At 40.7% G+C, this 18,849-nt stretch overlaps 1 protein-coding gene across 7 annotated transcripts in view; it reads left to right on the top strand.

Moving 5' to 3' along the window:
* osbpl8 (oxysterol binding protein-like 8) overlaps positions 1-18,555 on the top strand; it is a 253,659-nt gene extending 235,104 nt beyond the window's left edge. For 5 of the 7 annotated variants that reach the window (XM_063058442.1, XM_063058444.1, XM_063058445.1 and 2 more), the window contains 5 exons: positions 2,829-3,014; positions 8,751-8,904; positions 13,099-13,204; positions 14,326-14,434; positions 17,034-18,555. In XM_063058442.1, the coding sequence (XP_062914512.1) occupies positions 2,829-3,014; positions 8,751-8,904; positions 13,099-13,204; positions 14,326-14,434; positions 17,034-17,169 (691 nt within the window). In that variant the 3' untranslated portion in view covers positions 17,170-18,555. The remainder of the gene's footprint in view (positions 1-2,828; positions 3,015-8,750; positions 8,905-13,098; positions 13,205-14,325; positions 14,435-17,033) is intronic. The other 2 variants (XM_063058446.1, XM_063058449.1) reach the window with 1 other exon arrangement.
* The last annotated feature ends 294 nt before the right edge of the window (positions 18,556-18,849 follow it).

The following is an 18,849-nucleotide window of genomic DNA, read 5'->3' as shown; positions in this document are numbered from 1 at the left end:
TATGGGCAGAGTGCAGATCGGTGGGACTAGGTGAGAGTAAGAGTTCGGCACGGACTAGAAGGGCCAAGATGGCCTGTTTCCGTGCTGTAATTGTTATATGGTTATATCAGTAAACGATGGCGTGTATGCCCTTGCAATAAGCAAAGCAACTAACGAATGTCCAATACAACTATACAGCTCAGGCAATCATAAAGCACATTTTTAATCAGCCCATCAATTTGTTTGAAAGTACAGAATATGCTAATTAAGTAACACACATCAAAGTTGCTGGCGAACGCAGCAGGCCAAGCAGCATCTCTAGGAAGAGGTGCAGTCGACGTTTCAGGCCGAGACCCTTCGTCAGGACTAACTGAAGTACTTCCTTCAGTTAGTCCTGACGAAGGGTCTCGGCCTGAAACGTCGACTGCACCTCTTCCTATAGATGCTGCTTGGCCTGCTGTGTTCACCAGCAACTTTGATGTGTGTTGCTTGAATTTCCAGCATCTGCAGAATTCCTGTTGTTTGATGCTAATTAAGTATTTGAATAGTCTTTTCCAATTACCTATCTAGTCAAAGCTTCATAGAAGAAATTGAGGTTGTTCAGAGTTCAAAGTACACTTATTATCAAAGTATGTACACAATCTTGAGATTCATCTTCTTGCAGACAACCACAAAACAAAGAATCAAGAATAGAACTCACCACACAACAAAGACCATCAAATACACAATGTGCAAAAAAAGAGAGCATTGTGTTGAAACAATAAAATGTAAAGAAATAACACACAGAACATTAACCACAGAGTCCCTACTGGCAGCTTGTTCCACAGTCTTACGACCCTCTGAGTTAAGAAGTTCCCCCTCAGATTCCCCTTAAATATTTCACCTTTCACCTTTAGTCTATGACCTGTAGTTCTAATTTCACCCAACCTCTGTGGAAAAAGCTTGCTTTGATTAACCATATCTATGCCATCATAATTTTATATATCCTTATCAAAATCTCCCCTCATTCTCCTATGCTCCAGGGAATAAAGTCCTAACCTGTTTAATCTTTCCCTATAGCTCAGGTTCTCAAGTCCCAGCAAGATCCTTGTAAGTTGTCTCTGTACTCCTTCAACCTTATTGATATATTTCCTGTAGCCAAGTGACCAGAACTACACACAATACTCCGAATTTAGCCTCACCAATGTCTTATACAACTTCAACATAACATCCCAATTCCTGTACTCAATACTCTGATTTATGAAGGCCAAATTGCTTTCTTTATGTTCCTATCTACCTGTGATGTTACTTTCAAGGAACATGACCCATATATTCCAGACAAAGCTTCTGGGACATCACAGATATTATTTCCACTTCTACATAGTCAACCTATGGCACTTCTACATAGCTCAGTCAAGAATACATGTTTAAAACTACTCCCTCTTATTTGGTAACCCTCAAAACTGCAGAGAATTGATATTGGCAAAAAAGTTACAAGCTCTCTTTTGGAGATTTAAAAAATTACTTCTCTGATGGCATTAATTTTGAGATTGTTCACCGAAACATACATTTCAAGTTCAAGTTTAATTGTCATTCAACCATACATGAATGCAGTCAAACAAAAGCTTTACTCCGGGGCCAGGATGCAAAATACAGGACCAACGGTCATACCCAGCACAAGGCACATATAGCACATATAAGATAGCAGTAAAATACAGTCATACAAAAAATATATTGTCCAAGCTCCTGAATCCACGTATATTGTAGCAGCCTGCAGTTGAACATAATACATTTTGTCTTCTGTCAAGCAGGAGCAAACACTGGAGAGCAGCACCAACTCCAGCACGTACGCCACGCCACAGCGCCAACAGCATTCTGTTGGAGCACATCGACTCCACCTCTCTCCTGGGTGGCTGCAAAAAGGCAACTCGGTGGCTTGATGCCTCGTCCTCGCGACGACCGAGGCAGTGCAGTTTCCCCACTGTCCTCCAATAAACCAATGTATCAGACTTGCAGTATTCCACATTAACAATGTCCAACAGTGCCTTGTGATCACAAGAAAAGCGAGTAAGACGATCACTCGCTGTTAGACTTCTCGCCTCCTTCATGCAGCCACTCCGATGCAGACAGCAGCATGACCTGCACTAAGTCTAGCTCCTTCAATTTCTCTACCAACGAGCAACTCGCTGATGGGGTAGACCTGTAGAGGTTTTAAGGTTTTGTAAGTCTTAAGGGTAAAAAATGCTTTGCAATACTTGTAAATTATCTTGAAATTAAAGACATCTTTAAAAAATAAATGAAAGTCAAAAATAAATTTATTATCGAAGTATGTATATGTTACCATATACTACCTTGAGATTCATTTTCTTGCAAGCATTTACAAGAAAATAAAGAAATACAATAGAATTAATGAAAAACTATACATAAACAACTAATGTGCAAAAGCCTTGATTGTGTTGGACGTTTTTCTTGTGCTCACAAGATCTTGTAGGACATTGGTAATGTAGAATACTGCAAATCCGATTCACTGGTTCACTGGTGTGGTCTCAGTTGTTGCGTGGACCAGGTCTTCATGTCTCAGGGTAGTCTGTTGCAGCCGTCAGCGAAGGAGACACCGGAGCTGGCTGTGTGCCGCTGGGTTCCCTGCTGGGTTGGACCATTGGTGCTGGCCTCCAGTGTTCACTCGGTGGAAGACAAGCTGGATTGCATTGGTCTATGGCAATGATGATTGAGAATTGAACTTGAATTTAATTCTGGAATTTGAATTCTGATTCTTTTAAAAGCAGTTTGTGTTTTAATAGAGCTATTTGTGAAGGAGTTGTTCAATTTTTCATTACCTTTATTTGTCTTCCTTGTGATTATCTCCATAGACTCTGGCAGCATGTAACACGGGCGATACACAACAAGGACCAGCATGAGGCCACCAGGGAGAAGTTCATACTGGAAGAAGCTCAGCGCCAAGCTGCCAAACAGCGGAAAGTCAAGGAAGAAGAGTGGATCCCCCGCTTGTTTGAACATGATCAGGTCACAGGGGAGTGGCAGTACAAATATGCAGAGTAAGCCTTCACAAAGTTTCTGCTGTCATTATGCAGTGGATTGCTGGTTAAAGAATGGTATGGATTTCTGTTCTACAATAAAATTGTTCCCCAAAAGGTCTTTCCTAAACCACATCATATTCCCTCTGGGTAGCCTCCAACCTAATGACATGAACATCAATTCCTGCAGCTTCCCTTAATTTTTCCCCTTCCCCTTCTCTCTTTTTCCATTCCCCATTCTGGCTCCCCTCTTTCTCCTGTTCTTCTCCTCACCTGCCTAGCACCTTCACTCCATTCACAACAGGGAGAGTTTCCCGGTGGCCACAATTTTAATTCCACTCCCCATTCCCATTCAGACTTATCTGCCCATGGCCTCCTTTACTGCCACAATAAGGCCATTCTCAGGTTGGAGGAGCATACTCTGTCTGAGTAGCTTCCAACGTGAGGGCATGACATGGAGTTCTCTAACTCCTGGTAATTCTTCCCCCTCACCATTACTTCTTCCATTCCCCAGTCTGCCTCCCCACTTACCTCTTCTGTTCACCTCACCTACCTATCACTTCCCCCTGGTGCCTCTCCTCCTTCCCTTTCTCCCATGGTCCACTTTCCTCTTTTATTACTTTTCTTTATCGTCAGCCCTTTACCTTTTTCACCTATCGTCTCCCAGCTTCTCAGTTCATCCCCCCTCCCCCACTCACCTGGCTTTATTTATCACCTTCTGACATCCTCCTTCCCCTCCCCCTCCCCCCAACCTCTTATTCGGGGTTCTTCCCCCTTCCTTCCCAGTCCTGATGATGGGGCTCAGCCCAAATCATTGACTGTTTATTTCCCTCTATAGATGTTCCTCCAGCATTTTGTCTGTGTTTCTCTGGATTCCCAGCATCTGCACAATCTCTTATATTTACCATATGCAGAGAAATGTTTACAAGAGTTTCCAGAGCTAAATTCAATTTTAATATCTACAGGATAGTCTTGTGGAAATGTTTAAAAGGTATAAAAAGGCAAATTATTGTTTAGCTGTGTAACAATTTATGTATTTGAATGAAATACAGAACATATTAGAACATTATTGTACAAGATAATAAGAGGAATAAATAGAGTGGATAGCCGGCGCCTCTTCCCCAGGGCACCACTGCTCAATACAAGAAGATATGGCTTTAAGGTAAGGGGTGGGAAGTTGAAGGGGGATATTAGAGGAAGGTCTTTTACTCAGAGAGTGGTTGGTGCGTGGAATGCACTGCCTGAGTCAGTGGTGGAGGCAGATACACTAGTGAAGTTTAAGAGACTACTAGACAGGTATATGGAGGAATCTAAGGTGGGGGCTTATATGGGAGGCAGGGTTTGAGGGTCGGCACAACGTTGTGGGCCGAAGGGCCTGTACTGTGCTGTACTATTCTATGTTCTATGTATTACCAATACCTCTACAGTACTAGAAAACTGTGTATTACTTCCTAGCAGTTATTGATGGAGGAATTCATCTGCTGTGTTCTTTTGATTGACTGTAAATGAACAAAATCTGCACAGACACCTAGTACAGATAATGACTGCCTTTATACAATGCTGTTGACAATTACATCCTCCAAATCTTCATTTTCATTGTAACATTCAAGTTGATTGCCGATACCTTCGTAATTCCAAACTTGTTGAAATAGCAAAATCTTTTCATTTTCAGGCCCAGCCATTTCTAGCATCTCCAAGCGTTAATGCTTGAAACCGTAGTGAACTGAATTGTCTTCCTGCAACATACATCAAAGTTGCTGGTGAACGCTGCGTTCACCAGCAACTTTGATGTATGTTGCTTGAATTTCCAGCATCTGCAGAATTCCTGTTGAATTGTCTTCCTGCTCATTTCTCGTCAGGTATCAGCAACAAAAATCACTGCTTTTTGAACACAACTGACACTAATTAGAAACTGTTCGGCAACAGTCTCTTGCCCTAAATAAGTGGCATAGTGTCCCAAATAAACGAAGGGAATCCTGGCTATTTTCTCAATTTAGTTTTTGTTCTTTAAGAGTTGTCCCAAATAATCGACTGCCCCGATTAACCAATGGCCCAATCCTTTATACTTCCCTGAGATCCATTTCCTTGAAGGCATTTACAGGAAGGTAAAGAAATACAATAGAATTCATGAAAATTGTATTTAAACAAAGACTGACAAACAATCAATGTACAAAAGAAGACAAACTGCAAATAAAAAATAATACTGAAATGTTGGGTAGCGGGATGGAGATGCATAGGGTTGCCAACTTTCTCACTCACAAATAAGGGACAAAAGTAGCAGTCAAATACAGGACACTTGTGTTTACCCCGAGAAAGACTACCATGACCATGAAGCCTTGCGCGGGCACCTACGTGCGCATGCGTGACGTGCTCATACATGACGTGTCCATGTGTGTACGTGCCAATTTTTTCTCTACAAATCGGTTTTGGCTCAATCTTCCCGATTCTGTTCTTGGTTCTTGATCCTCCAAAATATTCCGCATGGAATTTAAACTGGAGTTAAGTGAACCTACACTGTACATACATTTTTTTTATATAGCTATATATTTATCATATCATTCCTGCTTTTACTATATGTTAGTGTTATTTTAGGTTTTTTGTGTTATTTGGTATGATTTTGTAGGTTATTTTTTGGTTCTGGGAATGCTCAGAAATTTTTCCCATATAAATTAATGGTAATTGCTTCTTCGCTTTACGTCATTTCGGCACTCAAGGTTTCATAGGAACGCTCTACCTTAGCAGGGGAAATACTGGACAAGGGCGATCCCATATGGGACAAACCAATTTAACCCATTATATGGGATGTCCTGGCTAATACGGGACAGTTGGCAACCCTGGAGATGCATCTCTATCAATGGAGGTGTAAGGTGTTCCTTCCCTCCATTAGCCTGCAGGTCACCCTTGTGCAAGGTGTAGACCCTTGATCAGGGTCACGTGAAGCCGTGAGAGCAGGTGGTGGATGGTCGTATAAGTAGCTGGTGTATATCACAAGTCTTGTAAAGACCCTGTCCAGAAGAAGGCAAAGGGAAACCATTTCAGTAGAAAAATTTGCCAAGAGCAATCATGGTCATGGAGAGACCATGATCACCAACATCATGCAACATGGCACATAACGAATGGACTGAGAATGTGAGTTGAAAAGAGTCCTTGAAAGTGAGTCTGTATGTCATAGAATCAGCTCAGACAAATGGTGCATGAAGTTACCACTGTCGTATAGAGGTGTAGTCATCACAACATTGCAGTGTGAAGGGCCCATATTGTGCTGTACTGTTCCATGTTCTGTTTCCCTTTGCTACTTGTTAGCATTTTGTCCTTGGTTATGGGGTATGGTACAGCATAGGAAAGCTGATTATTGACTACAGGAGGAAGGAGCCATTGGTCCATGAGCCAGTCTTCATTCCTTGGAGTTAGGAGTTCAAGGTAAACTTATTATCAAGGTACATATACGTCACTATATACAACCCTGAGATTCATTTTCTTGCAGCATACTCAATAAATTTATAGAATAATAACCATAACAGAATCAATGAAAGACCACACACCAGCTTGAGCGTTCAACCACCATGCAAAAGACAACAAACTGCGCAAGTACAAAAAGAAAGAAATAATAATAATGGTAAATAAATAAACAGTAAGTATCAAGAACATGAGATGAAGATTCCTTGAAAGTGAATCCATAGGTTGTGGGAACATTTCAGTGGTGGGGCAAGGGAAGTTAACTCCTTTGGTTCAAGAGCCTGATGGTTGAGGGGTAGTAAGTGTTTCTGAACCTGGTACTGAGAGTCTGGAGGCTCCTTTACCACCTTCTTGATGGAAGCAGCAAGAAGAGAGCATGACCTGGGTGGTGGGGATTTCTAATGATGGATGCTGCTTTCCAACGATAGTGTTTTGTGTAGATGTGCTTAGTAGGTGTCATGACGAATCTTTGTAAACTCCTAAGGAAGTAGAAGCACTGCCGTGCTTTCTTCATAATTGCACTTGCGGATTGGGCCCAGGACAGGTCCTCCAAAATAATAACGTCGAAGAATTTAAAGTAGCTAATCCTCCCCACCACTGATCCTCCAATGAGGGCTGGCTTATGGTCTTTGGGTTTCCTTTTCCTGAAGTCAATAATCATCTCCTTGGTCTTGCTGACAATGAGTAAGAGGTTGTTGTTATGGCACCACTCTTAATCTCCCTCCTATATGCTAGTTAGTCACCACCTTTGATTCAGCGTGCAACAGTGGTGTCATCAGCAAACTTGAATGTAGCAATGGAGCTGTACTTAGCCACAGAGAAGATTTGCCTGGGACCAGCTCATATGTGCCATTACAAAGAAGGCCTCTAGTTTCTTAGACATTTCTGTAGATTCGGATTGTCACCTAAAACTTGGGCAAACTTTAACAGATGCAGTGGAGAGTATCCCTGACTGGTTGTATCATGGCCTGGTATGGAAACACCAATGCCCAGGAACAGAAATGCCTAAACGAAAGTGGTGGGTACGGCCCAGTCCATTACAGGAAAAGCCCTCCCCACCATTGAACACATCTACAAGGAGAGCTGTCACAGGAAAGCAGCATCCATCATCAACCAGGCCCCAACATCCACCCCCAACCAGGCCATGCTCTCCGCTCACTGCTGCCAACAAGAAGGTGGTACAGGAGCCTTGGGTCCCTCACCACTGGGTTTAGAAACAGTTATTACCATCAACCATCAGTCTCCTCAACCAGCCTGGATAACTTCAGTCACCTCAACTCTGAACTAATTCCATAACCTATGGACTGACTTTCATGGACCCTACAACTCATCCTCGGTCTCATTTATTTATTTATTGTTATAATTATTTGTCTTCTTTTGCACATTGGTTGTTTGTCAGTATTTGTGTGAAGTTTTTCATTTATTCTCTTGTATTACCTGAATGCCTGCAAGAAAATGAATCTCAAGGTAGTATACGGTAACACAATTATTTAGAACTTTAGGAGAGGGATGGTGGTGGCAGTTTGTTCAAGCAGGTCTATATCAACCCGTTGAAACATGGTCATGTGCTCGCAGCCCATATTAAAGCCTCCTGGCAGCTTCAGGCAGATGGCTTTGTGAAAATCTATGGGTCCTACAGTGTTGGAAGAGAAGAGAATTCTTCACAAATACTCCTCGCTTTTCCTCTGAGGCAGAGGGCACAGCCTCTGAATACAGGGGTATCCCTTTAGAACAGAGATGAAGATGAATTTCTTCAGCCAGAGGATGATGAATCTGTGGAATTCATTGCCACACACACCATGGAGACCAAGTCATTGAGTATATTTAAATCAGAGGTTGATAGGTTCTTGATTAGTCAAGGCATCAAAGCTTATTGGGAGAAGGCAGGAGAATGGGATTGAAAGGGATAATAAATCAGAAATGATGGAATTGCAGAGCAGACTCAATGGGCCAAATGGCCTAATTCTGCTCCTATGTCTTAATGGTGTAATGGACTTGCTATTGAACATATTAAGTCATGTACCTCATTGACATTTACAGGTGTGAAATAACCATGTAACACCATGCATAAAATCTTTGGATGTTTCTGGAGAAATGGTAAAGTGTTATCTCCATGCAAACTTCTGTCACTGTCTTTTATTAAATTTTGTTCCTTTTCTCATCTGGGTTTCTATGCTGTAAGTGTGGTTAATATCATGATACTGCCACAACTGTGATTTCATAGCACCTAAGCATTGTGAATTAAATTACAGAAAGTATTTTTCCTGCAGCTAATTATGTAGTGTATTTTCTTGCATGCAGCACCAGGCCGTGGGATCCACTGAATGACCTCATCCAGTATGAAAAAGGTGGTGTCATTCAGTCAAAAGTGTGGCACCGCACTCCAATGGTACGTTCTGCCAGTATAATTAGTCTCAGTAACCAAGGGGGAAGGAAGGAAAGTTACAAGCGGCAGGTAGGTTTTAAGATTGCATAATATTAAATTTACCGTTACTGGCACCCATCACCATCTCAGGCAGCCATTCTATCCTCTTTCCATTCTTGTCACCCTCTCCCACAGTGGAGCTTTTGCTATATGTTGCTATTCGTTTATGAGACACAGTGCCCCAAAGAGCTGAGCCTCAACCGTGCTTGCTTCTTAAGAATGAATAAGTTATATGGGCTTATACTTCTTCAAAGTTTAAAGTAAGTGTATTATCAAAGTACGTATAGGTCACCACGTAGAGTTGTAGAGATTTATTCACAGTAGATCAAAGAAATACAATAGAATCAATGAAAAGCCACACACAAAGATAGACAGGAAACCAGTGTACAAAAGAAGACAAGCTGTTCAAATAGAAAAAATAATTATAATGAGCTATAGCATGACACACCTTCTCTACATGGACAGTTTGAAATTATACACTCCTTCATCAGATAAGCTAAAGTAATTAACTCAAATAGAACTATTTTTGAAATGTATAAACATGAACTTTGGACTGGATAAGTGCAGAACACTAAACATAAAGAAAGGTGCAATAGAGCCAATAGAATACAAAACAGAGCAGCAGGATACACTACAACCAATGGACGAATATGCAACATACAAGTACCTAGAGTATCAACAAGGAAAGAAAATAGATCATAGCATGAAAAAGGAAAAACTTTTGACAGAATTTACTTCAAGGCATAAAAAAATTTGCCAGAGCTCGACAGTAAACATATAACAAAGGCAATAAACACTTTTGCTATACCTATATCAATGTATTCGTTTGGTATAATGGTCTGAAACCAATCTGGGAAATTTACAAAGAAAAATAGGAACTGAAATGACAAGCATATGCAATTCTACACCACTAAACTTAGCTGAGAGCACAACCCAGAAAAATTAAGACATGTTGGAGAAAAATTTAACCAATGGAAGAGCATGACCCTCCATGGAAGACATCCCCACTATCCGAGCAGACTTGATGTTAATAAGGAAGCATCAAACACCTGGCTCAGAGTCGGGGACCTCTTCCCAGAAACAGAAGGGTTCCTTGTGGCAATACAGGACCAGGTGATTAGCACAAAAAATATCAAAAATACATTATAAAAGACCAATAAATTCTAGACAATAAATGTAGAAAATGCCTTGAAGAACCAGAAACAATCCAACACATTGCAGTTTAATTACTTAAATAGACACAATCAAGTGGTAAACATCATTCACCAAAATCTTGCCTTTAAAATACAAACTCATAACAGAAATTATACCTTACTATAAATATAAGCCTGATCCAGTTTTAGAGTCAGAATACCCCAAATTATGTTATGACCGATCAGTTATTACAGAGAGGACAATCCATAATAACCGTCCGGATATAATGATACAGGATAAACAAATAAGAACAACTTACTTAATAGATATAGCCATCCCAAGCACACTTAACTTTCAGAAATCAGTAAGTGAAAAACACCAGATATACGCTGAATTAAAAGAGAAAATTGAAAGACTTTGGAACATGAAAAAGGTATACACTAGATAGTAATAACTACAACTGGTATCATCCCAAAGGCACTACACAGTAGGGCTACACGTTGTATCTATGTAAATCTTCAAAAGCCACAATACTAAACGCCACTAGAATTGCCCGGAAGTTCCTAACAATTGTCAAGTGTGCGTGCTTGGCTATGGCCCGTACCTCAGGTTTTACCAGCGTGACCTGAGGGAAAAAATGCTAATAATAAGTAAGTGAATAAATAATATTGAGAGCAAGAGTTGTAGAGTCTTTAAAATTTAATCCATAGGTTGTGTTCAGTGATGAGGTGAGTGAAGTTAACCTGCACTTTATCCACTCCCAATGTGGTTAACAACAATGTTGGAATACTTTCCCTTCCCTTTCAGATTCAGATTCATTATTAGTGATCACATGTACATCAAAACATACCGTGAAATGTGCCAATCGCCTTAACAACCAACACACCTAAGAATTTGCAAGTGTCACCACACATTACGATGCCAACATAGCATGCCCATTGTGTTCATCACAACACACACCACAGAGCAACACAGCAGTGCAACAACAGCAAATCAAGCCCCTTTCCCACCCTCTCACCCCCTCACACACACACAGGTCTTCAACCCAGGACAGCCATCGAGGTATGCAGGGCATTTTTTATAATCTCAGTCCTTCTCTTCATCTCCCCGATCTCCTTCCTCCCTTTCATTTCCCCTTGTCCTGCCAGCATTACTCCACACAAAGGCATTGGAATTGTTAGCAGCCACAATTATTTTCCTCTCGATGGTATGACCCATAACGAGTAGTGATTGTACAGAACTGTGGGTACAAATCTGCGTACTGCACTAAAACACAGATTGTTGATGCACCAACATATTGTGATAATATTTCACTTATTTAAGATTCTTTAATGTGACTAATATTTCCTGATTGCGGTATGTCATAAGGTTAGGTAGGTTTTTTAAAGCCTCTCATTCATTCTCAGATTATGTACATCACTTGTGAAATGAGAATTTATTGATGCCCTTGAGAATGTGGTCGTTAATTTACTTAAACTGCAGCAGCCTCTGTGTGATCAAAGTAGTCTCACTGAACTGTTCAGTTGGTAATTCCTAGATTTTGGCCTTTCTGTGATGAAATATTGGCTTGTGTATGCCCAAGCCAAGATCTTGCCCTCACTGGAGGTGGTGATGTTTCCATGTAGTTGCTGCCCTTGGTTTACCAGATTTTTCAAAGTATTAAACTCATTCTCATATTATGAAGTATTGAATTCTATTGAATATTGAAAGGCCTAGATAGAGTGGATGTGGAGAGGATGTTTCCTTCAGTGGAAGAGTCTAGGATGAGAGAGTACAGCCTCAGAGTACAAGGATGTTCCTTTAGAACAGAGATGAGGAGAAATTTCTTTAGCTAGAGAGTGGTGTATCTGTGGAATTCATTGCCACAGACGGCTGTGGAAGCCAAGTCATTGAGTATATTTAAACTGGAGGTTGATAGGTTCTTGACTAATAAGGGTATTAAAGGTTACAGGAAAAAACAGGAGAATAGGGTAGAGGGGGATAATAAATCAGCCATGATGAAATAGCAAAGCAGACTCAGTGGGCTGAATGCCCTCATTCTTCTCCCATGTCTCTGAGAGAATAGAGTTGAGATCTGGCCAGTAGCCAATTTGGATTCTTACCTAAATTGGAATATTTAAAAACTCCATTGAGAAAGCATGGAGCAATATTTATTCAATCTTTAAATTTGTTACCGAACTATTAATCAGGAGTTGGACAAAAATTGTTTCCCAGAGCAAATGTTCATTGTTAACAAGACACAAGATAGTGAGTGTATCTTGGTAGGTGTCTTCATCAGCTTTGTCAGTTTTGATTGAAATCCTGTGGTATTCTAGCTGATGCTAGCTTATTGGATTATATGTGGTAGTTTAACTTCCTGTTCAAGGAAATCGTTTATTGTACAAATAGAGCACCATCTATGTTTAATGATTTTATTACCATTAGTAAGTCAGTTTACAGCAATGAAATTCTGCTTTGGAGTATCTGATAAAAATAGTGTTTTAGAAAAAAATTGTGTTAGAAATGGAAAAATAGTCAGAAAATATTACAGTTAGAAGAATAATTTGGATAGTGTTTTGGATAAGTACATGGATGGGAGGAGTACAGAGGGCTATGGTCCAGATGGAACTAGGCAGAGTAATATTTGGAATGGACTAGATGGGCTGAAGGGCCTGTTTCTGTGCTGTAGTGCTCTATAACCCTAACAAAATGGATATGATATGATCGCAAAGGTGTTGATAAAATCATGAGAGTCATTGTTAAGACAGTTCATCAAAATCTTTTTCATAGGGCAACGGAGTCTAGAACTACAGGTTCAAGGTGAGAAGGGAAGATTTTAAAGGAGAGATACAGGGTTAAGTTTTCACACATGGAAGGTGTTAGAGGCAAATACGATCCTATTTAAGGGTCATTTGGACAGGTACATGGATCAGGAAGGAGCAGAGGGATATGGGCCTAATGCAGTAAATGGGAGTGGCGGAGATGGGTATCATGGGTAGGGAAAGCCAAAACAGCCACTTCTGTGCTGAACAATCCTGTGATGTGTGATTATTGCTCTTTAGCAATGAAAGGACTTTAAGGCTGATTGTGTGTTCCATGTCATTGTTGTAGGTCTCCGTACCAAAGCGAAGCCGGAGCAAACACAGTGGACAACAGAGTCCTGAGAGTGGCTGCTCCAGCCCAGAACTGGATCAGCAAGACTCCTCGGAGAGTGAAAGTGCGTATGGTCTTTTGTTGTTTTTTGTTCCACCAAAACACTTTCCTTTTTACCTCTTTACCCACTGTTCCTCAACCCTAATCAAGGTATCTTCATCTGAGTTCAGGTCCATGCTCCACTGGACATCCAACAGTGATTCATAATTTCTTTTGCCTCACACCTTGCAAATAAACACGACACCAGCACAAATATGTGATGATTACCCCACAGTGCTGTTAATTTTACTGGATCAGGTCAATTGGAGCAACCTTCCCTCAAAGGGTAAACATAAGATATTCTGCAGATGCTAGAAAGCTTGAGGAACACACACAAATTCAGCAGGTCAGGCAGCATCTATGGAGGGGAATTAACAGTTGATATTTCGGGCTGGAAAGGAAGGAGGCAGAAGCCAGAATAAGGTGGGGGGAGGGGAAGGAGTTATAAGCTGGCAGGTGATAGGTGAAACCAGATGAGGGGGAAGGTAGGTGGATGGGGGAAGAGGGATGAAGTGAGAAGCTGAAAAATGATAGGTGGAAGAGTTAAAATGCTGAGGAAGAAGGAATCTGATAGGAGAGGAGAGTGGGTCATGGAAGAAAGGTCAGGAAGGGAGGAACCAGATGGAGGTGGTAGGCAGGAGAGGAGAAGAAAAGGGAAAGGTGAGAGAGTAACCAGAATAGGAAGTGGAAAAACAGAAAGGGGGAGGGGAATTACCAGAAGTTGGAGAAATTAATGCTCATGCAATCAGGTTGGAGGCTACCCAAACGGAATACGAGGTGTTATTGACCTCTGCCTGTTGTATATTCTCACCATATCAGCCCAACATGGCAGCTATGGCTCTGGCTGCCTAACATCTACAATCTGGAATTCCCTCCACCTCAACCCATCCTTGAAAATCTACACCTTTTCATCACCACTGTTCTAAACATCTCCTCTTTTGTACTGAGTATCAGTTTTTTCTTGGAATGTTTCTGTGGAGTTCTTGGACTATTAGCCTGCGGGAAAGACAACAAGAATGGTTACAGTTTTTGCCTCTTTCTGTTGGCAAATGCTGGGTCTGTTTTTGCCTCTTTCTGTTGGCAATGTTGGGTCTGTTTCCTTTAACGGTAATTATCATCTTGTAAGACCCCATGCTCTACTTGCAGGAAAAAAGTCAGGGAAACACAGTGCAAGACTGAGGAAGAAAGTGAATGATCTCAGCGAACTACTTGGTGCCATAGATTCAATAAAGAACACCCAAGAGGAGATCAATAGGTATGAAGCAGGGTACTAAAGGTGGTGTGGGATTGTTGTCTTTCTCTGCAGATGGACGCATGATCTTATCTAGAATGCTCTCATAGTTAGTACAGTATGCATATGGAATGCTTGTCTTTGTTATCGAGGCATTAACTTCCAACAGTCAGGAAATTTATAAAACTCAAGTCTGCCCTGAACTGCCCCAGGCCTCAACTCCTCTCCAAGCTATTTCACAATTTCCCTGAATTTCCTGATTTTTCACAAATTAATTACCTCCTCTTTAAAAAAAACTCCAATACTCCAGCCTCCACAACACTCCAAGCTGGAGAATTCCAGGGATTCAAAACATGGATGTTCTTTTCCATTGGCGACTGCAGATCTGACAGAGGTTTATAAGATTATGAGAGACATAGATGGAGTAGACTGCCAGTATATTTATCCCAATGTCAATGTTCTAATGCTAGAGGTGAAAGAAGGTAAGTTCGAAGGGGATGTGGTGGGCAAGTTTTTATTAAACGCGGAGGGTGGAGGGTGCCTGGAATGCTCTGCCAGGGGTGGTGATGGAAGCAGATACAATCGGAATGTTCAAGAGCCTCTGAGAGAGGCACATGGATCTGCACAAAATGGAGGGATATGGACATTGTGTGGGTAGAAGGGGTTAATTTAGTTAAGCATTTAGTAACTATTTTAATTAGTTTGGCATAACATTGTGGTCTGAAGGACATTAAAAATTCATGTTTACTTATCACATGTACATTGAAACATACAGAGAAATGCATCATTTGCATTAGCAGCCAACTGAATTGTTGGTTGCTAACTTGTGCTATATTGTTCTATGTAATTAGTTTTGGTTGATGCACTCTTAAATAGCAAATTTGGGAGATTTGTTATTCCAATGAATAATGATGGGGTAAAAAAAAGTCTGAAGTGCAGCCATCTGAGTCTTGAATTGTCCCAGAGCTGCTGTTCTCATCTGTAACAATAGTGGTAGGCTCTTACTATGTGATATATTGATTCATCTTTCCACAAGGGATGTCAGGTCTGCAGAATATCGAATATTGATTTGGAATTAAAAGAGAGATTCTCTAATAAGAAGAATTAAACAGATTTCTTTAACCAGTTCTTGTATATTGCAGCTTCCAAACGTGTGGCTGGCTTGTGATTCAGAGAAATAGTGGCTGGAGTCCCGAGTGACAAACGGCTGGAGGATGTCAGCAGGTCAAGAAGCATCTGTGGAGGGGAATGGACAGTTGACATTTCATGTCGAGCTCCTTCATCAGGACCAGACCCCAAAAATCAACTTCCCATTTCCCTCCACAGATGCTGCCTGACCTGCTGAGTCCTCCCAGCAAGTTTGTTACACATTTCCATTTTCACTGGGCTACAAGTTGAACTGATCAGAGGCTGCCACCAGGGGACAGCAGAGAGCTGCCTGACCAACAGGGACATTCCCACAGTAAATCCAGACCGTCCCCAAAACTGTTCACCCTCTACATCATTGACATGAAGTCAATCTGGAATTTTAATTCATCTCCTTGTTTCTCCTCTTTTTGGTTCCTCAATAGATTTTGAAGCTTCGCCAACATCTAATACTTCCTGTCACTTAACTCGCTATCAATCATTTTGAAACAATAGTGACCACTGATTACTCCACCTGTACATAAGTGTTTTGAAATTAGTTTAACTTCACTTAATTTTTAACCATTCTTATCCTGAACCTTAACCTACCAGGGCCAGTAGGTTACAGCCCCTTCCCAAGTTACAAACACTCAACTTATGAATACCCCTACCTACAAATGAGCTCCCATAATATTATTATATTCAATAATCTGGCGTGTTCATTTCTACAAATGGCTGAGCTTTTTTCCTAGTCTCCACCTTTGGTAATTGCTCTTCCTCAACAATCGTGTGTGCTTTTGATGCCATTCATTTCAACACAATAGAAATACAGTTACCATAACGAGCAATTTCTATGTATTTTCCCTTTTACAGACACTTTTGATTTAAGAATACACGTAAAAACTGTGTTGATTGCTGATACAAACAACCCATTTCTCTGTATGTTTCAGTGTACACGTGACAAATAAAGACATTCTTAGTCTTAAATTGAACCTCCCCAGTTACCTTGCTGAGTGATAAGGTGGAGATAGATGCACAGGTAACATGAAAGGAGATGGTTAGCAAGTCATCATTTAGTGAATCTTTATGCATGCCCCAATATTTAATTTAAATTTACCTTTTTATCAAAAAGCACTGACAAATAGGTAATAGGAGGGGGCACAATTTTAAGATGATTGGAAAAAGTATAGGGAGATAAGCTCTTTACTCAGCTGTTAGTGGGTGCTTTGAACACAGTACCAAGGGTGGTGGTAAAGTCAGATACATTAGGGACATTAAAGAGACCCTTTGATAGGCACATGGATAAAAGAAAAATGTACAGATTTGTGTGAGGTAATGATTAGATTGATCTTAGAGTAAATTAAAAGGTGGGCACAACATTGTGGGCCAAAGACCCTGTACTGTGCTGTACTCTTGTATGTTCTAAATATTAATTGTTAATTAATTCTGGTGCAATTTACATTTCCTGCACTAAATGGTGTTTGAATTCTTCCTTCAGAAGTTTGGCATCTCTGCGGAATCGGACAGTCACAAACCAGCCCAGTGCAAATGGCCACTTTTTGCAGCAGAGGGACTATGCCATCATTTTTTTCCTTATCCTGCTTCAGATCACGATTAATTACATTTTCAATTAACCATGACCTGACCAAATGAAGCCATAAACAGAGGAGGCAAGGAGCAACGTTTTCCTCACCACGGGTGAATGTCTGAGTATAGGCACTAGGCACAGTGTTGGACCAGGTTCGATAACAAAGTGCTTTCAAGATTTTCATTATACAGAATATTCATATATGTATTGACTTATATTGCAATGAACCACAATCCTTTAAAGGCACTCGATGTGTGTTGATGCTCCAGACTTAAATCAGTTTTTACAACTCCTTTAGGAAGGCCAGTTTCAGCAGAAGCCATATATTAAATTATGTGCAAGTATTAGAATACCAGTAACAGTGCAAATCCTCGCCTGTTCTATCGGTGTGCACTTATAGCCACTTCTGAACGCTGTTTCTAGTATTTGCCCTAAGTAACCAGTGCTTTGTCTATGAATGGTGCAGTCCTTTAAAGAGAGCCATGTGATTTTAGCGTTCATGTTCAATTCAGATTAACGTACTTTTGTCAGCATCCTATGTACATTTAAAAAGTATTCTGGAGGGCAGGATGTTGGAGTGATGGAGAGCAGTGCCTTGTGCATGAATTCACACCAGTGTTCAGGATTATGTCAGGGCTGTGCCATAGTGGGGAGAAAAAAGCCTTACGACATTCCAGAGTTGGTCTTTAAGCTTATGTTAACGTCTCAAGTTGTCATGACATAACACTGCCATTAATACCTATGTGGTAGCTTGTAAACTCAGACTCTATTCTGACATTTGATGTAAAAATAGTCCAAACTTGTTTATTTTATACTTTGTATCAGTTATTCCAATTGTTTTGCTGTTGGTAACCTCCATCCTTCCCAACTCATTGCAAACCATAGCACTGGACAGTAGTTTTGATTTCTGAGCATACAGTTCAAAAATGACTTGTGCAGGTCTTGTACGTTTAAACTAGAATCTAAGCAAATGTTTTTGTCGCAGCAACCTATAGTGTCTGTTAGAAAAAAGACAGATTACGTCTCAAACAACAGTGTTGTGCATTCCTTTTACATACTGAAAGTCAACACATTATTGATGGGATCATGTAAATGTTTTATCGATGTACCTCAGTATTTATTCACAAAACAATCTTTTGTTTACTAAGATTTATCAAAGTTCTTTGTTTCCATAAATTCTACATTTTCTCATGATGTTGACTTAACTAATAAATACTTAAACAGGTGGTCATGGGACCACAAGCACTTTCACTTATGTCCGCCAGTCAGGTTTTCTTTATTTTGGGGAATGATTTTTATCGACATGGTAATGGTAGCAAACTAGCAACAAGGTATGGACTGTTGGGATTCACTCAATAACCACTTGTTAAAGCATAGGCACTTGTAATATGGTATTTATGATCGCTAATTTAATAAAGATTTGTGATCTCTACCACTGAATGAGAGGCCTGACTTTATTTTAAATGATTAGTCCACTAATGTTGAAACTTGAGCAGGTGTGGGGCGGTACGGTGGTGTAGCAGTTAGCATCACACTTTACAGCTCCAGTGACTTGGGTTCAGTTCTCGCTATTATCTGTAAGAACTTTGTACGTTCTCCCCGTGACGACATGGGCTTCCTCAGGTGCTCCAGTTTCTTCCACAATATGTACAGGTCGTAAGCTGTGGCACGCGATATTGGCACTGGAAGCATGGCGACTCTTGCAGGCTGCCCCCAGGACATCCAG

The sequence above is a fragment of the Mobula hypostoma genome, chromosome 9, assembly GCF_963921235.1.
Source record: "Mobula hypostoma chromosome 9, sMobHyp1.1, whole genome shotgun sequence".
NCBI classification, from domain to species: Eukaryota; Metazoa; Chordata; class Chondrichthyes; order Myliobatiformes; family Myliobatidae; genus Mobula; species Mobula hypostoma.
The sequence above is the reverse complement of the archived record's forward strand: the minus strand, read 5'-3'. Positions and strand labels throughout refer to the sequence as shown.